This window comes from Prionailurus viverrinus, chromosome F2 (genome assembly GCF_022837055.1).
Source record: "Prionailurus viverrinus isolate Anna chromosome F2, UM_Priviv_1.0, whole genome shotgun sequence".
In the NCBI taxonomy this organism is placed as follows: Eukaryota; Metazoa; Chordata; class Mammalia; order Carnivora; family Felidae; genus Prionailurus; species Prionailurus viverrinus.
In genome coordinates this window covers 19,935,297-19,957,934 of record NC_062578.1, presented here as the reverse complement: position 1 = coordinate 19,957,934, position 22,638 = coordinate 19,935,297, and the positions used below count along the sequence as shown (strand labels likewise).

Sequence of the window (22,638 nt, the reverse complement as noted above, 5' to 3'; positions counted from 1 at the left end):
AATTTATGTTTTACAGTCTGATGCAACAATCATGATGGTGCTGGCCAGTGGAGAATGAGTAGCAAACCATTCAATCTTGTGACTGGGCTTACGAAATCTGCATGCTTAGTAAACCGGAATAAGGGCGAAAAAATACCCAGCAGGGAGAGCTGCCCACTAGGACTGGTTCCCAGAAGCACCCCAGGAACCAATAATTACCCTCTTTCCACGAGGAATGTATCACGCCAAATTCTGGCTTTCTTGTTTGTTCGAAACCTGAAAGCAAAATAATAATATTTACTGTTGGCATCTGGACGTTTTTCCAAACGATTCTGCACTAACAGTTTATTTAAAGAAACACCTCTCACTTCCCACAGACCACGACTGCATCTGTATCAATATGCTATTCACAAACAGCAGGGAAATTCTCAGCTCAGGGCGGTTCTCCTGGGCAAAGCCTTATTTTGCCTCTACTTCTTACAACTGCTGGCTGGCTCTAGGCGCCCATGAGCTTGGGGCTGGCTGATGGAAAGCAAATTGACGCACCTGTTACCTGGCTTTTCCGGGTCCAGAAGTTTGAGGACGGACTTGCCATCCACATCGGGAGGTGTGTCGAGCCCAGCGATGTCCAGGATCGTAGGGGCCAGGTCGATGTTGAGAACGATCTGTGGGACTCTGCAAAGGGACAGATGGTTACGCCCCGTACCTAACACCCGTGGCAGTGGCACTTAGGGCCACTTTCTCCACACCGAGATGTGCTGGTTTTTGGTCTTCTCTCCCTCTAGCGTGGTCTTTCACGCATAAAACCTTTTAACTTGGATCGGACAATTCCCAAAGTTTCGAATGAGCTGAAGAGACATAATAACATCCTTCAAAGAAAGCCTTCTGCTGTCATCACCTTCTCCCTTCTCCCAGGATGTAGCGCAATGTGGCGGCAGAAGAGGCACGCAGGTGAGATTCAGGATATCTGGTTTCTGGGCCCCAGTGCCGCTGCAGAATTGGGAACTCTGCGAGAGGCACTTATGCTATCTGCCAAGTTTCCTCCTTGTTAGATCAGGAGTCCGGGCTAGATGCTCCTTAAGGCCATTCCAGATTTTGAATTCTACTTGCATTCTTTTCTTTCATTCTTTCCGTAAGTGTTTCATGTACCTTATCTTATTTTACACAGAACATTCTGATGTGACCAGCAGGACGTGTAAAACCCATTTTAAGATGGGAAAATAGAGATGTAGAGGGGTGCAGAAATAGAACTTGACTCCTTGAAGATGTTTTTCTTCTAAATGAAAACCATGTTTCTTAAAATGTTATATTCTTTAAAAATTTTTCTTTATTAATAATTGAAAAAAAATGCTAAAAGTCAGGGGCTGGGGGTACCTGGGTGGCTTAGTTGGTTAAGTGACTGACTTTTGATGTCGACTCAGGTCATGATCTCACAGTTGGTTTAAAAAAATTTTTTTTTTCAAAATGTATTTATTTTTGAGAGACAGAGACAGAGTATGAGCAGGGGAGGGGCAGAGAGAGAGGGAGACAGAATTTGAAGCAGGCTCCAGGCTCCGAGCTGTCAGCACAGAGCCCGACACAGGGCTTGAACTCATGAACAATAAGATCATGACCTGAGCCAAAGTTGGATGCTTAACCGACTGAGACACCCAGAGGACCCCCCCCCACCAACCCTTATTTGAGTTTACTTATTTATTTTGAGAGAGACAAGACAGCGTGAATGGGGTGGGACAGAGAGAGGGAGGGACATAGAGAATCCGAAGCAGGCTCTGTGCTGTCAGCACAGAGCCTGGCTCGGGGCTCGAGCCCACAAAACTGTGAAATCATGACCTGAGCTGAAACCAAGATCCAGACGCTTAACTGACTAGCCACCCAGGCACCCCAATCGCACAGTTTTGTAAGATCAAGCCCTGACTCAGGCTCTGTGCTGAGAGCGTGGAGCCTGCTTGGGATTCTCTCTCTCCCTCTCTCTCTGCCCCTCCCCCCACTCACATTCTGTTTCTCTCAAAATAAATAAATAAACTTAAAAAAAAAAGTGGTTTTTATTATTTTTTAAAGACAGTGTATCTCTGATTCAAAGAAGGTATAGGTGGTGTCCCTAAAGACCACATTTTGTGTCTGTGTACACAGCCCATATGACATGGATTCTGGTCCACGTGACAGAAATAAACATTGGTAGTTAATTTTCCTTTCTCTTTAAAGGTAGTTAATTTTCCTTTCTCTTAGTTCATTTTCTCTTAGTTCGTTGTAGGGGGAAAAAGGTTTTCATTTTCTAAATTACCAACCTACACACACCCTTTTCTGTTTTGGATGAAAAGAAACCAGACACTGAGATTGGCGACCGAATTCGCTCAGATATACACGAGCCACGACAGCTCAGCTGAACGTTGCAAGCAGAGAAATACGTACATTGATCCTGGCTCTACGCTCGGACCGCGAATAAAGAAAGGCACACGGATATCAAAGTCATATGGCATGGACTTCCCCTTGACCAGTCCAAACTGCCCAATATGGTAACCGTGGTCAGCCGTGTAAATGATGTAAGTGTTCTCCAGCTCCCCCGTTTCCACAAGCATATTATACAACTGAAATACAACAGAGACGAGATGTGAAAGATGACAATAGTGTTGCCATGATTTCTCCCCAATTTTTTCCCCATTAATTTTTAAAGGCAAGAGTTATTTTAACAAGACCGAGAAACACGATCACTAACTACATTTTCAAGTTGCTTACAATTCTGGAGGGAAGAAGTCCAATAATAGAGTGGAAATGTAACTTTTTGAATCTGGCACATTCTTCCTAAAGATTTTGTGCACCTGTTTTTCAAAAGAAACCCTCCACAAAACAGCCTCTACCACCTCACATCAGTTTTACATTGAAAAATCCATTGTTGATTTTTTTCGTCACTCTTATGTGGCTATCAAGGGTTAAAAACAGCCTGCTTCTGGGCCTGATCCAACTAGATCCAGCCTGTAGACAAGTTTTATTCGGCTTCTGTTAATTTTTTAAAATTCAGGAAATTTCACATAAAATGTTTGCATTTCTGGTTTCCTTAAAAAAAAGTCAGAAGGGGGCGCCTGGGTGGCGCAGTCGGTTAAGTGTCCGACTTCAGCCAGGTCACAATCTCACGGTCCGTGAGTTCGAGCCCCGCATCAGGCTCTGGGCTGATGGCTCAGAGCCTGGAGCTTGTTTCCGATTCTGTGTCTCCCTCTCTCTCTGCCCCTCCCCTGTTCGTGCTCTGTCTCTCTCTGTCCCAAAAATAAATAAACGTTGAAAAAAAATTAAAAAAAAAAAAGTCAGAAGACCTCATGATACGGGATCTACCTTTCTAGTGGCGAAAATTAGCTGGAGCTGGGTGGTTGCTTCTTGTTATAGATGAGGACACTTAAAGTTCACCATAATCCCCACCATTCCCTAGTGTTTCATACGAGACCAGCTTTAGGTATTTACATTATTTGCTTAATTCTTGAAGGTATTTGTGAGTGTAGCCCTTGATTTATGGTGTTTTGATTTTTGTCTCGTCTTTGCCACTGGCTCCAAAGGCAGTGTGGCCTGGAGAGTTAACAGAAGGGGTCAAGATAAGGGAGGGTAGATAAAATCACTGAACACTTATGCATACCCTCTCTCTCTCAAAAACAACCATGAAACAAAAACAGAATCGGCAAGAATGGGTCCGCACAAAGGCGGCTGGACCAAAATCTATCACCGAGGCAAATTGGTATGCTTACCCTTTCCACAGAATCATCTACGGACATCAAAGTCTGAAGCCTTTTGCGATGTAGAACGTTCGTAAATTCCATGTGGATGGGCAGCATGGGCCCCGTGTACTGCATAATCCAGTGCTTATCCATATTTGGTGCATAGTTGTAACTAGGGGTTCTGAAAATATCCAGAGAGAATTCTTACTATACATATTTTTGGTCATTTGGAGAAATATTTCAAGTTAAAGGTTGTAAAACAATCATTTCGGAAAGGTGATTTAGACATTGCTAAAGTATTTTTTTTTCTCCCATGTACCTTCTAGGTCTATAGGAAAAGCTAAAATCTTCACCACCCCGAACAGCACACATCCTCTAAAGGCATGTGCATTCAACCTTATAAAACCAAGAGCGGTAGCTAAAAAAGTAATTAGTGTAAGTTCATTTGGATTCATCGAATAAAATGTGTGAAAACACATCAAGACGATCATGGTATTGTAATATGTACAGATAAAACTCAGTAATACAGAAGGGAAAGTTTTCATGGTGATATTAAGTCGTAAACTTTCATTGCTAATTGGGCTATTAGATATAGGCCCAAATATGTGTAATAATAATCATAATTTCAATATATTTTTTCTCTTGAGTTTACTGGGCTGTTTTACTGATTACTTATATATCTAGTCTCTATGAGTTTTTCCCCTTCCTATATATAGGATATATAGGCTATATCTAGATACCATTAATTTAATTGGATTTGCTGGAATTATAACCAATTCTATGTCTGCAATATACATGCTGATCAATAAAGCTATTCTTTTAATAGACAAATCAATATCGGTGCAGAGCCCAATTTTTCTTAACTACAGGGTGGTGGGTCCTATTACTTTCAAACATTTGGTTCAAGCTTCTATTTAATTTATTGCAGACACCCAAGTGGTGTCCCACACATTCCATTGGGGACCCACAAAATGTCCCCTTCTTTTTGATATCATCTAACCCAAATCTCTTGACCATTAGATGCTGCCACCTCATATTCCCAAAGTACATATCTATACTAGAGTAATTCTCCCACTGAGAATTACTCGTGTATATTTTACCTCTGCCAGACTACAATGTACTTGAACTTTCTCCTTAGATGTTATTAAGCATGCAGAAGTTGTTTAATATTAAAAACTTAGTATTTACCATGTGTTGGGTTTTGAGTTGTTTTGTACACCTTAACTGATTTAATTATCTCTGTTGTTCTTAGAAATAGGTTTATCTGGGGCGCCTGGGTGGCTCAGTCGGTTAAGCGTCCGACTTCGGCCTCAGGGCACGATCTCACGGTTCGTGGGTTCGAGCCCCACATCGGGCTCTGTGCTGACAGCTCAGAGCCTGGAACCTGCTTTGGTTTCTGTGTCTCCCTCGCTCTCAGCCCCTCCCCCACTTGCGCTCTGTCTCCCTCTGTCTCAAAATAAACACGAAAAAAAAAATTAAAAAAGAGAGAAAGAAATAGGTTTATCATTCCTATTTACAGTTGAGAAAACTGAGGCCTAGCAAAGTTAAGCAATTTCCTCAGATTAACAAAGTCATCAGGTGGTAGATCCCGGACTCCATTCCAGAGCCCATTTACTCTAACAAAATGAAAGAAAAAATGAAGTGCGGGGTGCTTCCTATATCTGAGACTGCTTTTCTATGAACCCCAGCTTTACAAGTAACTGGTCTCACAGAACAAGTAACCATCTATGTTGGTTGAGAAAGCTGGTAGCCACTGTCCACTGAGGGGAGGATCCTCTCAGTGAAAAATTGTGGATGATGACAAATGAAGATGACCCTCTGCCATCATTTACATTATAAAACCAGAGAAACAGTCACTGCAAGCCAGGTGAATTCAGGGATATTGACATGTACTCCTCTGGTTTGTTGTGATATCAATTTCCCTTGGGGTAAACCTGGAGTTTCTGGGATACATACTTGTATACTGAGCTATATAAATGCTGCCTGTTATTATACATTTTCTTCCGCCAGTGGATTTGCAGAACTTCTCTTTCGATAGTTGAAAACATCGTTTTGGTACCACAGACCTTCTTGGCACAAAAAATTACCCTGATGATCAGTACGGATGCTGGTTAACTAGCAGAACTACGACAGCACAAATACCAATATAACACTGAACACAGAAGGCACTGTACCTAAAATTGTATAAATTGTGCTCAGTAGTTAGTGTAAGTCAACTCCTTTTTGAAAGGGACAGATTTGCAGAGTAGAAAAAGCAGGTGTGGTTCAATTTGCTCATCTGTAAATGGAGATAATAGTACCTTTCCTAAAAAGCTCTTTTGAGAAATCTATCTATCTATCATCTATCTATCTATCTATCTATCTATCTCTGTATCACTTAAAAGCGCCTAGTACAGAGGCACATGAGTTTCCTACATAAACCAATAAATAAATACATTCTATATAAGTGTCTGGGTTGAGAAAATCCTGTCGCATTAAAAACCAGACAAGCTCTTCAGGTATCGCCCGCCATTCTTTTTAAGAGAAACTTTCCATATAAGCTTTCTTCTGCTTCCCCAATAAATGACTCATGAACCACTTGGTCCCATTTTTTTTTTTTTTTTTTTTTTTGGGCCTGAAAGGGTTCCTCATATCTAAAAGTGAACACAGGCAGAATCAGCCTGTCGCATCTCAGGAGCTTGTGCAGTAGGAAGGAATGTAAGCCCTGTTTCTTATTCTTCACGCGGCATGTTGTGGTACAAACAGGATTAGATTGAGAGGCTGAGGAGGAGGAGAGGGGAGGCTTCTAAACCCCATAGGAAAAGGATTTTCACCCGTGGGGGTAGCTCGAGGTCAGAGAAATATAGCAAGTGGGTCATGAAAGGTCCCCTAACTATTTACTGATACGTGCCCTGAAAAAGAATACGGCTATAAAAGATTACACAGGCTTCTTTGTAATACCTAAACATCTTCCTCTTACTGCCTTTGATGTTGGTTTGCCTTAATTTTAAAATAAATCGAGTTGACTTTTTTAAAACCACAAAACCTCAACACAAATAAAAACTACAATAGGGAACCAGAACGAAGGCTCACAGCGGGCAAATTATATCTTCTACCGGTTACCTTGATGTGCTTGGCACAATTCCATCTACTTGGAGGAACGGGAAAGGTCACAGCAAATTACAAGCCTCAAATTGGACTCCCAGATTTACAGAATGACATATGTTAAATCTGGCTTATATTAAAAGGAGAGTTCAGGTCTGTTGTCAGAGCTGTCCTTCCCCACCCCCAACCGTTGCCTTTATTCCCCCCTCCCCCTTAATTTCTCGCAGTGGGGAGCTGACCCCCAGCTCTGGGGATGAAATCCCAGGTGAGATCTCAGCAGGGGGCAAGGAGGGGGTACACATTTGCCTTTTAAAGGAAGACAGACTGCCACTGCTTCCCACAGAACGGCAGCTGTTCGGGGACCTGCAGGTGTAAGTTCGGGGGTCGCTGCAATTGACAATGTTGTTGAAAAGTGATCTTTTGCCAAAGACCTGTGGTTGCCTCCTGCCGGGGTCTGCCAGATTCCTGGAAGATGCAGCCTTCTGTCCCCCAGTGATAATTAAGGCTTGCTTCCCAAAGAACTGACTCACAATTATTCAAACAGGACCTGGAGCTGTCAGCTGGAACAGAAACCACTGAAAGAAGCAGGTAACTGTTTTAGGGAAAAGTGTAAAATCACATAATCGATTGCTCCAGAATGTTTTGGGATCAGACCCAAAATCTCATCCCAGCCCTGTTACTTACTGGTGTGTGATCGTGGGCAACTTTTTTTTTTCTCTAAGCCTCTGTTTCTTCATCTATGTAATGGGAATACCAGCTACAGTGTTTGGTGAGGATTCGAAGAGACTTCAGTGACTCCAGAGAACAAATCCTGGGACCACATCATACCCCTACTCACCGGTGGCTGGTAAAGGTCTTCTACAGGTATCTAGGAAAGATCATTTAATAGCTCTTTTGGTTGTTGTGGCAACCCTGGAGGGTAGGAGGACATCTCATTCCCTTTTACAAATGAGAAAGTAAAGTGTACAGAGGTGACTCAGAAAGAATGGGCTGGGGCTGGAACTTCTTCCATGATATCCTAATGACCAGAGTCCTGCATCACAGTCCCCAAGAAGTTCCTCAAAATCCCAGTCATGAAAAGATCTGGTACATATATTTCTTTCTCTCAAAATTAAGTCCTAAGATCCTTAACATTCGTCTTGATTTAAAACATTAGCCGTTTCTGGTTCCCGTTCAAGTGCGTCCTACCAGCTGCTTTGTGTCCACACCTGCTGACAATACAAGACAAAGTCTGACCCTCTGAAGCAAGCTGGGTGTAGCAGCAAAAAGCGTAGGTAACACTAGCTGTCTGCTTTAAAAGTGAGAGGACAAATGAACAGATTGCCGTTTCTGAGTTTCTGTTGCTTTCTTTTTTTTATTTAATATTTTTATTTAATATTTTAAATATATTTTAAAATGTTATTTATTTTTGAGAGAGAGAGAGAGAGAGAGAGAGAGAGAGAGACACAGAGCTTGAGTGGGGGAGGGACAGAGAGAGAGAGGGAGACACAGAATCCCAAGCAGGCTCCAGGCTCTGAGCTGTCAGCACAGAACCTAATGCAGGGCTTGAACTCACAAACTGTGAGATTGCGACCTGAGCTGAAGTTGGACGCTTAACCGACTGAGCCACCCAGGCGCCCCAAGTTTCTGTTGCTTTCTTAAAAAAAAAAAATCCATATGCTTGATCTGGTAAGACTTCTTGTTGTCTATTCAGAGAAGGATTTTACCCGTAACTGTGCGTTCCAGGCACAAAACATGTCTGTAGCCCTCAACAGACTATTCCTATATTTAAAATGTTACCGTTCCCCAGTAAGGCTTCTCTGCACACTGGTTTTCTGCAGTCATTATTTGTTTGGATTTATTGCTTCGCACTAGATCACAGATCCTTTAGACCACACATTTGTAAGTTTGACCTTTTCCATCAATGCTAATTCTCTTTGGGCTTTGATTTTCTTTCTTGTGTTGCTTATTGGCATAATAAGAATAAGAATTCTGAAAATCAATAATGTCACCTTTCTGTTTGATAGGTGGGTATTTGGGGAGAAGAATTCTTCCCAGAAAAGAAATAGGTTCAAGAAACGCACGTGTTGTATATTAAATCCATATTCAGGGGATTACACAGAATTTAGCAGTTCATTTTTACTGCTGATGGCCTTTGCTGTCACCCAGTGAAAAGAAATACCTTTCTAGTGTTTTATATTTGAACATGTGTTTTCTTCATTTGTTATTTAGTCTTGGACAACAACAAAAACTCTAATGATCTAACTCGTAAAGGGTCTTGGTAGCAGGACCATCATTCTCTAAGAAATGAAATAGGTTTCAATTCCCAGAATAAGCCAGTTATACAGATTTAAGACACACACTCAAAGCATTAAATTGGAAATTCTATACTTAATCTCCCAAGTTGCACCGTCTCAGCTTTCACTCAAATTGAACTTATTTAATTGACTTTGTGGAGATATTCCCCACCTGAGTTCAAATGTCTTTAGGTGGGTAACATTTGAATGCATGCAGAATAATATCAAATGATCTTGATTATAGGTATATCAGGAGACTAATTTTATAAAGTCTTCTAAGGTACTGCAAACTCCGATAGAATTGTGCAAACACACACACAGGAACCATTTCTAATATTAACCGTGACTGTGAATCATACTGAGCAAGCCTGGTGCAGCAGAAAGATCACCTGGGGCCAAGAGAACGGAGTTTTGGCTCCAGCTTTGTCCTTCCCTACCTCTTAGGTGACCTGGGTAAAGCCATTTGACCTGGGTCTTTTATTTTTTTAAATAGAATTTGGGCCTCCAGTTTCTAATCTAAAAATTCATGGCATTAGATGATCTCTAGGTGTCCTTTAATTCATAAAACTGATTGCCTCAATATTTTTATACTATTATAAGTGTTCTAATGTCACGTAGGTGGTGGGGTCAACACGCTTATTCATTTACTAAAGAAAAATGTATCACGCAGGGAAGGCGGCAGGAGCCACGTGCCCCAGGCACAAGAGGGAGAGGTGCAACATGTGACCGTGTGACCGCCTTCAGGAAAGAGCTGTCTTGCATCACCCCAGGGCACCATTGTCTTGTGTGAATGCTGCCCCCTGGGGGTGTGCAATTTGCCTTCAAGGGTCTGGTAAATAGCCAGTGCAATGGGATATGTACTCAATGATGGAGAGAAGAACAAAGTGGGGACACAGGAAAGGAGAAATTGGTTTTGCCCAAATCAAAGATTTTATGGAGAATTTAAAATTCCCTCATTTCCGGGGCACCTGGGTCGCTCAGTCGCTTAGGCATCTGACTTGATTTCAGCTCAGGTCATGATCTCGTGCTTCGTGGGATCGAGCCCCGCATGGGACTCTGCGCTGAGAACCTGGAGCCTGCTCCGGGTCCTCTGTCCCCTTCTCTTTGCCCCTCCCTTGCTCGCACTCTCTCTTTCTCTCTCTCTCAAGATAAATAAGTAAACGTTAAAAAAATAAAAATAAAGAAAATTCTCTCCTTTCCAAAAGCACTTTCTTTCTCTTTTATGGATTTGTGGAAGAAGCGAAGTAAGAATGTGCAAACTCTTTTAAGTAAAAACCCTTTTTTCCAACTTCAGATAATAAAGGTGTTTCAGAAACTTTGTTCTGAGGCTTACACAGAGGTAGTTAGTTGTCCCTTTAACATACTATGTCATCCCCAAACCACAGTTTCAGAATGATCCTTGCAAGTTAGTGCACCTGGATTGTTCTACCAAGATTTTAGATTTCTCCTGAATTTGTGTGTGTTCTACCAAGATTTTAGATTTCTCCTGAATTGTTCTACCAAGAATTTAGATTTCTCCTGAACTCTCACATTTCCGGGGAGGGGGAGAAAGAACTGTTGACCTAGAACAAAAAAAAATTGAAGTCGATAGGGACAGGGTTGATAGGAAGGTGACGAAGGAGTCTCTTGGCTTCCCACAGACTCATCAGGTAGGTAAATGGAATCTCTTTTCCTGTCACTGATTCACGTTATCACATCACGGAGGCCAGGAGAGAAAAGCTATGTCAAAGCGAGAGTGAGGGTACAGAATTAGTATGAGGCTACTGGGGAGATGATTTACTGAAAAGCACAGACGGGTCTTCCCCATAGTGGAGGGCTTTAGGATAAGGATTATCATGTGTGATGTTTTGATGGAGGCTCCCTCAGATATCACCGAGGCCGCGAACAGCCGAGCTGCTTCTGATTAAACACTGCCCCATGCCACGAGGGGTCGATATCTGTCCACATTCTTAGTCAGTGGGCATAGTCTCTAGCCTCAGTGTGTAAAGCCAATAAGCCAGTATTGGCCTGGCTTCCTTCCTTTGTTGGGAATGGAAAACACCGTGGAAACACAATGCATTCACTCCGGTCTGAGAGGGTCAGATAACTACAAGGCTGGGCCACGTGAAAGGCATCTGGATGATGCGTGACCACCAAGGAAGGTGACCTAAAGGAGCGTGTTCGTGTTACCTGCTTCTCTCAAAAAGGGAGCATCTACAGCTTCTCAGTGTTTTCAGGGCCTTGCCAAACATTTCTGCAAAGTACTTAACTGCTTACATCCCTTTGCTTGAATGTGTTGCTCGTGTTTTCTCTAAGGAAACCGGCCATTCAGGAGCCCCATGCACCACAGTTAGCAGCCTGTCTTCATTTGTCTCACTCTTCATGTCTACGGACTGAACCGTGAACTCGGGCAGTCGCTCAGGGACAAGAGCCACACACCGACTCACCCCAGCCCCTTCCTCGAGTGAGCGTCAGTCAGGGGAAACTTTTACCACTAAGATGCCAGGGTCTTGAGGCTCCTAAGACCCACAGGAGACACAACGGATGTCTCCATCCTAGATGCACCGAAGCTCAAGGCTTAGCAGCAAAGAGAAGCTGAATCACTCAATCAACCACATGGATTTTCATTTTCTATGGTGAAGGGTGTTCTCCTAACTGGCCCTTGCTCCTTGAGCACACTTTGCACCTGGAAAAGATAACACGGCCCAGATTGGTGCTTAGCCTGTCTGTGTTTTTGGAATGGCCAGGTGTGAGAGGCTCATCACAGTGTGAGGCTTAGCCTGTCAGGAGATTTGTCACATCACAACGGACATGTATCAACTTGTCAATCCTTCAGTTGCTTCCCCTAAACACGGGTTGAGCCTAAGGAAATTGAGATTTTTGTAGGTCAAGAAAGATGGAATCAAGAAAGAGTGGCTTTATGTGGTTCATCTTGATAGAAAGGATCACTAAGAATTAGCATCTCTGAAGTGGCTTCTGTGTCCCGGGCCCCTGTGGGGACTTTAGCTACGCTTCCTCTCTTAATTTTTGTTCGTGACATCATGTCAACATGCTAGTATTATCTTCATTTTACAGATGAGACAATGGAGGTGCCTAGAGGTTAAAACAATTGCTTAGGGAGGACCGATGAAAAAGGAACCCAGGCTTGTTTGTCTCAAAGGCCTAAATATTTTTTGCTCTGTCGTGTGTAGATTTTGCCTTATAGAATCACAAGTAAGGCACACTCGTGGTCCATTTGAACTAAAAAGAAATAACTGAAACAATTTACATGTGAAAATGACCAAGTTACTACCCTACCAAGTGACCTCCAGTGACTCTCTGCCTATGCTTACATACAAATCCATTCAAGCCCTCAAAATTCTGCTAGTTTCCCTTTCTAGCTCTAACCCTTATTGCTTTCCTTGCACTCCATTCTCTTAGGTCACATCTTAGATCGCCTTACTTCACATGGCGACCACCTGTCCGTGTCCCATTGTCTTCCTGAGGTCACCTACCCAAACTACAGGGTCAGCTGCAGAAATTTTGCCCATTCTTTGAGGCCCATTCTGAATGTCTGCTTCTCCACTTTTCCTTGTTCCCCTAAAAGATGTGAATGGGTCTTCCTCCAAACTTCCGTAGCTCCTCGGATGCCTTCCCTAGTCCTTACCACTTCTGTTCCTACCGGTGATATGGCTGTTTGGGCACTTGCCCATCCCCTGCCTAGAGCAGGGGTTGGGGACAAACTTATTCTGTAAAGGATCAGAGAGTAAATATTTTGGGCGTCACAGGGCATAGCGTATCTGCCACAACTACTCTGCTGTTGAGTTGCGAAAGCAGCCACAGATAACACATCAATCAATGGGCATGGCTGTATTCCAATAAAATGTTATTAGCAAAAGCCGGTGGCAAGCTGGATTTGACCCCAGCGTGCCAATCCCTGTCTTTGATTATTGGTTCCCCAGTGTTGGCACTCGTGTCTTCCTCATGCCTACATCCTTGCCGTACTATATAGCACTACTCATAAATATCTGTGGAGTCAAATAGAATTTTTAATTGCTGGAATCAGAGATGCTGCTTTTTAGTTATCACTAAGGCCCTAAGAAATCTGCAGATTCCTCTCTTCCCACAATTGTCTGTGCGTGCCACTGAGCCGTCAGAACCTTTTGACCTGTGGCTGATTCTTCTGGAGGCCCAGGACCTTGCCTGGAAGCTTCAAAGGCAGGATGACTTCTAAGGAGCCATAAAACACCACATTTTGTCAATCCCTTCTCCTCAAACTCGGGAAAACACCGGTAATGTTTACAGTTGGAGAAAGCCACCATAGGCTGGGAATCTGCCAGGGCAACAACAGAACCTACACAGACTGATTTCTGATTCAAAAGAAAAGAGAGGGACGCCTGGGTGGCTCAGTTGGTTAAGCTTCCTACTCTTGATTTCGGCTCAGGTCACGATCTCACGGTTCGTGAGACTGAGTCCTGTGTTAGGCTCTGTGCTGACGGCATGAAGCCTGCTTGGGATTCTCTCTGACCCTCTCTCTCTCTCTCTCTCTCTCTCTCTCTCTCTGCCCCTCCCTCCCTCGTGTGGGTGCGCACGGGCTCTCTCTCTGTCTCTCAAAATAAATAAATAAACATTTTAAAAAAGAAAAGGAAAGAGGCACGGAAGAACCTGGTAGAGACTTCTGAACCAGCAGGGTTGCTGAATTTGTAAGTGATCTGTAATGGACAGCCACTTGCCACTTGTGGGCTTCACTCATGAATTTAGTTGCAAGGTTATATGTAGGTAGACCTTCAGAGACTTATATATCCAACCACAGGGGTCTTTCTCAAACACAGTGAGTCATCCAGACCACATTCCCCAGGTGCTGGGGCAAACTTCTTTATTTGTTGACAATATTGTCTGCACTGAAACACCTCCCTCCTCCTATCCCACTGGGCATGTTCGGTAGGATATCCGTCCTGGCTTTATATCTACTGCTAGTTCCTATCTTCTGTCAGCTCTGATCCCCTTCCTTCTTTCTAAATCACTTGATGTGATCAAGACGCATTAAGTACCACTGACCAAAAGTGATCAGTTTATTCGTTGTAAGAAATAAGAAATCAGGAAAGGTTCTTCAGGGATATGGAATGACCAGCAACGATGGTGCCTTCAATGCTTCTCTTTTCATAAATACATTTAATCTATTTTCTTTCTGTCTGGGATTGTGGCTGGGAAGTCAGTGTGGATGAAAACGGATGATATTTAAGCATAAACAGATTAAGAGCCAATTTTGGAGGTTTAGTGATGAAAGAAACAGATATCAGTTCCCTGTTCCCTACCTGTCTGATGGCCGATCCTTCAGCAGACACAGAGCCAACTGCTCTGTAGGGAAGCCCGCATGTTATTGCAATGGGTGGGAAGGAAGCATGTCGACAGAGTACAAAACAAACTCATGTTCTTTGCTGCCAAAGCATCTAGACTTTTCCACCCTGGGCTAGTGAGAATCATCAGCATAACGCAGCTCTCTGCTCTCTGCCTCAGCCCCCCGTGTGGGCTGAGTCCCCTCCCCGAGCCTCCCTGCCCCTCCTTACCAAGGATCCTGCCTCTCAAAAAGAAACATCAGGTATTTTAAAGCCGTGACCTGAGAAGGCCTCTAGGGCAAGCCCATTCAAGCTGCTTTCTGCAGCAATCCTAATTGCACATCTGTAGCAAAGCTACGACAGTATTCACCTAGAAAATAACCCCGCATTTCTACAACCAGACCAGGGGTCGCCAGTCTGTTGCTATGAAAAGCATACCACTGGATCGTTGTTTTTATTATTAGGTCACGCTCAGGAATATTATTTAAGACAACTGAAGGGAACGCTTGATAAAAATTTCCCCCAGTAAGCCTACGTGCTTCTCTTCCTTTCTATTTGGCTACTTATACATGTTGGAAATATGATTCCTAATGACACCACTAGAGAAGGCCCCGTGGCCAGCCCGCGCCATGGTCTCATGTCAGAAGCTAGTATTCCGGCCTCTGGAGACACGGTGTGGAAGGAAATGGGGTGAGGGAGAGGTGGGAGGTGGAGAGCAAAGGAAAGGCCTGTGTTCAGCAGGTCCCAGAAAGGATGTTATTACTCACATGTGTTGGGAAGCGTTGGGGTACAGTTTTGAAAACTGTGGGGCCGAGTCCTCGGGGCCGTGGGGCGCAGCGTGGCTGATCACCATCATAATGGGCCTATGGGGATACATTCTCTTAGACATTTTGAAGTAATTAATGCTCTCGTTAGTGATTAAGTCTGTGAAGTAGTCCTGAAACATACATTTGACACAAAACAAAAATTACAAAAGGTGACATTCATCAGATCACATTTGAATACTGCTTTCTTCAGAAGCATCTCCCTGAATGAAGAGATAAGGTCTAAAGCAGGAAGGAAAATGACTCCCAAAGCAGCAAAACATCTTCCCTAACAGAGAAAATCGGTTGCCAGTTACTTGCTAGGGCTGCTAGGTTGGTAACACGCAAAAATTTTATTTTAAGTAAAGCACAACTTAGCAATTAAGAAAGAAAAAAAGTTCTGTTTGTCCAAGATAATGATCAGATCTGGCAATCCAAATGCTAGAGAACATGAAACACCGGATACATATTTCATTCTCAGGTTTCATTGATGTAATTCGTTGACAAAAAATTTAATTACTTCAAGGGCAGGAAACACCCACGCCCACTACAAATTCACAGTTGCAGAACACACACACACACACACACACACACACACACACACACAAAGCCACATGCACAAACAAAAGCAAAGGTCTTTTCTTTAAATTAAAATTTCACCTGTGGGAATTACACAGTAATTGCTAATGGAAGCCATAGCCAAAATCTGGGTACACAGGGAAAAGCTGCAATATTTTATCAATTAATTTACTTGAAACACTAAATATGGGGAGCATTTGATTTCCTGCAGATTATACTGTTAATTGCACAACTAAAATGATACAGCTGCTGGCATTTGGGCCTGACTTCTTAATAAAATGACTTAAGCCACAGTCTGAGGCACTGATGCAACTCTGTAAGGGAGAAGGAAGAAATGGAATGAAGAGGAATGATGAAAATTTTAAATTAAACCACCTGCTTCCTCCAAGTGGGTATCATTGGCCTGGAGTTCCAGTACAAACTTTATTCAGAAAGTGCCCAGACAACGTTCACCATGGTGGAGGCTTCCAGGCATGACTAATCACATGTAGATTCAAGGACCAGAACAGCTGCCAAAGCAGTGCCCAAGGGAGGAAATCTGTGTCACATGTCATTGTTAGGACAAGTCCACAGGCTATCACCTTCCTCCATGGGAGTGTCTGATTCATTCCTTTTCTCACTAAAAAACCCCCCATATATTCTTTTGGACACAGTTGTCTTTGACACTTAATCAGCTGTGATAATGGGCAAGTTACGCTAATTTAGTCTTTGGAGGGAATCATGATTACTTTGCTCTCCTTAGGACAACAGGGAAAGAAAGGTTAATAGCTTGAACAAGGAGCATGAAAGCATCCCCACAGATAAAAAATGATAGCAGTGACAATTAGTGCACTTTGTAGGACATTGCTCAAATCTGCCTCCAAGGTCCCTGCCAGCTCTCGACTTTGATGAGTCTGGAATCCTATTAGCAATGTTTGTGAATTTCATTTGCATTCATTGTTTTCTGAGAGATACCAAAGAGCGAGGCTTATACCTCATCTCCAACCAAGTTCCTTGGGCTCAAATTGGGCCAAGCATAAAGGCAGCACTGTGCCAAAATTAAATCAAGTTCCCTCTCTCTGACTTCTACCAATGGCTCTTTCGTAGCGATCTATGCTGGATAGAGCAGACTGTCAGCTTCTTTTAGATAAGCGAGGAAGAGATGGGCACGGCTATAAGAGAAGAGCATATTTTAGGCTAACTAGCAGGCTAAATTCAAAGATATTTCCCCCTTCACTCTTGTCCTCTGAAAATCGTTTTGTTTTAAGTTGGCAATCACAAAACGTTTGTGAATTTAAAAAAGTCTAATCTAGGATCTATTTATCAGAGAGCCAAGGGACATGTCGATTTCAGTGTCTATGAACTGGTTTGGAAATCCCAGGACTGATAGCCTCAGAGACTTTCATGGACTCGAGCCGCCATGGAGCAGGTGTGTCCTTGCCATGTATCAAAGCTTGCTCCCACAGGAGTAAGAGAAAGACCGTGGTTTCTCGACCTTCGATTATTGCACTTGTCGGCTCTTACTCTTACATCTAAACGTGAAGCCATGGACGAAATATACTTTTACCCCAATGAAAAGCAAAATGGTACAAGATGAACATTTGATTATGTGGACCAATCCTCTGGAGAGCAGAGAAATCAAAAATTATCACAAGACAGAGTGGAGACATCTATGATTTTCTTGATGGTAACTTTCATCAGAGGCTGATTGCCTTTCATCCTAATGAGGGAAAAATATCACTAGTCAAAGTCAGTGTTCCTTGAAAATCTTTTTCTTGCCTGGAGTTTAAAATTACCTTAAAATTTCTCATTCTAACATTGTGAGAACATAGAAAGCCAATCTCATGTATAACTTAACTCACTGAAAATGGCTTTTCCCCATTACACATAAAGTAAATTGATGCAGTGTGAAAGTGCCTGAAAATTACCTTTGCATAATCAAATCCATGCTTTTCTTTGATGCCATTGCGACAAACAGTGTAATTATAGAAACGAGAATTCTTGATTAATCCAAGCCATTCTCGCCACCCAGGAGGGATGTAGCTGCCATTATATTCATTGAGGTATTTTCCAAAAAAGGCTGCAATGGGAAAAAACAGGATTATTTTCTCATATGAAATGATTAATCACAAATAAATGCATAAATGCATAAGTATGAAATTATGACTTGAAAAAGAGGCAGTAAAACAAGTTAACCTAGGTAACAGTGGATGTCAAAACAACAGTAGTGTAATACTCTTGATTCTTTGGCCAAGTGACACACACAAGCATTTTCCTTTCAAATAAATAAACATCGCACCCAAGTACATGGATTATCATTCAATAAAATTACCATAATGATCACGATACTCCGGGTACATCTATTTCTTGTGGTTGTGCTGGGATAAAAGCAGAATTACCCTTTTGTTAAGTTGATGTAACAGTCAGAGAAGTAGCCAATAGAAATCTGGAATGCTATCATCGGGCAAATACTGGAAGACTGAAAGTTCAGTCTTTGTGATAAAATAAGTTTCCTAATTTCACTATTTGAGAGTTGTAAAAACTATTCACTCTTTGAGAGTTGTAAAAACACTACAGAAAAGCTTGTCTTTGTTTTCACATATCCAAATTTTCCAAACCGAGGAACCATGGTAAACTCCATTTCTATGGCACCTGGTAAGGGTTTTTATGTCACACACATTTTACAGCATCGGTGTTTACATTATGTGTATTTCACGAATGCATAGGTCTATTACTGATAATTAAAAATCCTGATGACACAGAGTTACTACACAGATGGCTAATTTTCATAGAATTACAGTGCAACAGAAGTACATGGGCCACAAACATGCACACCACTGCTCATTGAAGAGGGCACTGGAGGGGCTTCATATTTGTAACTCTGGCATGTCACACATCCAAGAAAGGCCACTGTGCAACAAGACTTATTGATCCTTTCAGAGAAAAACTTTGAATTTGGTCCTCTGCCACAGATGATGATAGGAGAGGGGCAAAGGGGAGAGAAAGGCAGGTTGGAGTTTTGGGAACAAAATGGGTTAGATTTTGAAGTCAAATACCTTGTAACTATTAGAAGGGTCCCAAAAATGTATTGTTAGCATATTTTTGAGAAAGAGGTTCTTTCTTTCTTTCTTTCTTTCTTTCTTTCTTCCTCTTTCTCTTTCTTTCTTTCTTTTCTTCTTTCTTTCTTTCTTTCATATGTTCACTGACTTTAATCACATTACATTAACCATGTTATCACCATGGAATGTAAATTCAGGTTAGACAAGAGAGCTTCACAAGTGCAATAAAGCGATCTGCAATATACCAAAGTTTGTGTATAATGTCTGACCAAATCGCCTTGCTGATAAATACTTAATCACTTCAATTGTAGGTAATTTTTTTTAATGTTTATTTATTTTTGAGAGAGAGAGAGCATGGGGGAGGGTCAGAGATAGAGACACACACAGAATCTGAATCAGGCTCCAGGCTCTGAGCTGTCAGCACAGAGCCCAATGTGGGGCTCGACCTCCCGAACCGCGAGATCATGACCTGAGCTGAAGTCAGACACTTAACCAAATGAGCCACCCAGGCGCCCCATAATTTGTTAACATTTATGATTCTTACAGAGAAAAAAAAACAAACTGTATATATTTAAAAAGTGTTTTTCATTAACTTCACATTAGTACTTAAAATACACATTTCTATTTCAAGATGATGTTTAAAAATTATTCTTAACGGAATTTTTTTTTCAACGTTTATTTATTTTTGGGACAGAGAGAGACAGAGCATGAACGGGCGAGGGGCAGAGAGAGAGGGAGACACAGAATTGGAAACAGGCTCCAGGCTCTGAGCCATCAGCCCAGAGCCTGACGCGGGGCTCTAACTCACCGACCACGAGATCGTGACCTGGCTGAAGTCGGACGCTTAACCGACTGCGCCACCCAGGCGCCCCTAAAAATTATTCTAATACAACAGCAACATAACTGTAATTCCGCAGCTACACAAAAAGCTAAACTACGTTCTGTAGTTAAGTTATCCTCATGTTTACATGTATGATTCTGAAGTAAATACTATTTCTCAGCAGCTGCTCTCAGCTTTTTAAGTTTGGTTTAAACACACACACACACACACACACACACACATTTTCATTTGTAAGGAAGCTTATAATGTGATATTCCATGCACTTTTCTGAAAGGGTTCTTTACGAGCCCCAATCCTAAAAACTGAAGTACTCAATCAGTCTGCAAGAGGAGGACGGTACTATTTCCAATAGTTGTAATTTCGCCAGGGACACGGGTATAGACAAGCACTATTTTGGGTAACCTAGATGTTTGGTCACCCTATTAGCTTGCAGACGTAGATAGCCTTCCCCTTAAGTAGGAAGGAGTAGAGAGATTTTTATATGCGTATATATAGGTGTGTATATGTGCACACGTGTGTTGCACACATGCACACTTACACCTGTATGTACATACATATGTAATACACACATGCATGCAAATTTTACTTTTTCTGATTTTTACGAGGCTGCAATCCTTCGTTTTAGGGTGAAACGATGGCTAGCCAGATGCCTTCCAAGTCAAAGCCACTTTCTAGTTTCATTAAGCAGGGTCTCCCAGACACCTCCACTTACATCCACGAAGGAAGATAGCTTCTGGATGACTGGCTTGAGAAGATGAAAACGGATCCCAGGATCAGGCACTTTATTGACAGTGCTCTTAAAGCATGCATTTCTGAATCTGTAAACTTGTCCACAGTACGTCATTTCTGTGTCTTTATAGGATAGCTAGTTTGCTTTCATCTTTGGTCCACAGCCACCTGTAGGATACCTCCTACAGGTGAATGTTTTACTCGCACCTAATACAATCATCCAGAACGGAATTTATCCTTTTCCCTTAGGAAATTACTTCTTTCTTCAGATTCCTTTTATTCTCTGAGTGTCATAATCACCTTCCTGGTCAACCAGGCTTGGCAACCCAGAGTCTGCCCTCCTTTGGTCCCCTCGCTAAGTAGTTGCCACCACCTGCAGGTTCTAGGTGGAAAATGGCTATCGAACCTGCCCCACCCTTGATTACAGGACGCCCCTCACGAATGCTTACAGGCTTCTGCCAGCTCTCCTAGCCAGGCTCCAGGCTCTTTCCACTCCTGGTGCCACCTTCCCGAAGACTGGCTCTGGTCACATCACCCTCTTCCAACAATTGTGGATGGACCGTCCCCCTCCCCTGCACAACCAAGTTTCATTTGGTAGCTTGCCATTCAAGGCCACCCTGACTGGACAAAATCTGGACAAAATCCCTCTTTCCAGGTCCATCCTGCATTTCTCTTTGACCCTGTGTCCAGAGAATGTATTTTCTCCATTTGCTCTGGTTTTCACCTCTCTGCTTTGCCTGTGCTAGTTCCCTCTTCTCCCCACTGTTTACCAAGACCAGACGAGGTGCCATTTCAATCTCAGTCTTTGCCCGGTTCTACAGCCATTTGGTTCTGCAGCTCTGGTGCCATTTTCCCTTTCTTCCTCACGCTACGGTCATGTTTGTACGTAAGCTAATCTCCCTTAGACCGTAAGGGTTCTGAGGGCCAACACCGCCTTTGCCTCATCTCTGTACTCCCCCTGCTTCCCATCCTTGTATATAGTATAGGGGCTCCAAAAGTTTTGTTTCTTGCACTGGGGTTCATGGACCTCCATGTATTCTGGGGATTCTATAAATTCTAGACTTATGTTTTCACTTGAATTATAAGTGGCTGAAGTTGATATTTCTGGTCGGATTCATTTTCTTGGAAGAGTTGACTCAAGTCTGAGAAACGGGGGTAGGACAAAATGTCAGAGGCTCTCACTTCAGGTAGGACTCAGGATTTCCCTCTGAGCTGACTGTGTGCAGTAGGAATTCTAACGAGGGGTTCTTGTCTTTAGAGACTAATCACCTTTTCACATAAAGTACAAGATAATTTTCCTTTCTAACAAAAGGCAATGTGACCTCCAGTCAGAGGCCGTGGACCAGGGCCACACCCACCATTACTTCAGAAGGGGACGATTTCCAGGAACCTTCCACTTAATAACCTTGGGCCCAGCTCTTTCCCCTGGCCTTCTCCTCATCCCCAGGGGTTTTGTCCCACGTTCCTCTCCATCTGTCTTAAAAGAGGTAAAAGGGTACAGTGGCTTGGAATATAAATGCTGGAGCCAGCCTGCCTGGGTTCAAATCCTGGCGGTGTCATTTGCTAGCTATCCTCAGGCAAGTTACTTAGCCTCTCTTCACGTCCAGTTCTCCATCTGTGAAAATGCAAGGATACTAATAAGCACCGTGGCGGGGTTGTTGTTAGAATCAAGTGAAATAAAACATACGTAAAGCGCTCAAAACAGTGCCTGGCACATAACAAGCGCTTTTTTAATGCTGCTGCTGCTGGTATTATTATTAGCAGCACCGTTATCATTATGCTCCCAACGCTGTATCCTGGTTTCAAATAATGTACCGCTCGGCTGTCCAAGGAGATCTTGGAGTTCCGCGCTTGTGCATTTGGAAAACTTTCTTGAGAGGTTACATACTTTTCTTCCCCCATCGGCCACATTTTGCGGCAACGAATTCCCATTTGGCTTCCGTTTTCTTGCTTAATTAGCTTTTAGATTTTTTTCCTGTTACGTTCAGTTTTGCTCTCTTGTTTTTTCCTCTCGGGGCAGCCACGATGGGTCACTCACTCCTGCCCTTTGCCTTGTTGTTTTACTTGTTCGGTTATTTAGTGCTGTTTTCTATCCATCGCCATGGCTAGTGCCCCTCCCTTAATCCTCCCCATGTAAACTATTCCTTCTAGTCTCTTAATAGTCCTTGTTGCTTGCTTCAGAACTCCCTCCAGGTTTTCGGTGTCTCTGCGCTAACAGAGTGTAAAAACATGTACTCAGGATTCCAGATGTGCCCTCATCCAGCACACTTGTTCCGAGAGAGACCAGGACCTCATGCATCACGATGCGGCACCCCGG

The 22,638-nt window shown here is 42.8% G+C and overlaps 1 protein-coding gene across 6 annotated transcripts in view; it reads right to left on the bottom strand.

Moving 5' to 3' along the window:
• The window catches only part of SULF1 (sulfatase 1), a 178,575-nt gene that overhangs the window by 42,363 nt on the left and 113,574 nt on the right, over positions 1–22,638 (bottom strand). For 5 of the 6 annotated variants that reach the window (XM_047842721.1, XM_047842722.1, XM_047842720.1 and 2 more), the window contains 6 exons: positions 17,621–17,772; positions 15,099–15,268; positions 3,708–3,858; positions 2,389–2,564; positions 526–654; positions 199–255 (listed from right to left, as the gene is read on the bottom strand). In XM_047842721.1, the coding sequence (XP_047698677.1) occupies positions 199–255; positions 526–654; positions 2,389–2,564; positions 3,708–3,858; positions 15,099–15,268; positions 17,621–17,772 (835 nt within the window). The remainder of the gene's footprint in view (positions 1–198; positions 256–525; positions 655–2,388; positions 2,565–3,707; positions 3,859–15,098; positions 15,269–17,620; positions 17,773–22,638) is intronic. The other variant, XM_047842726.1, reaches the window with a different exon arrangement.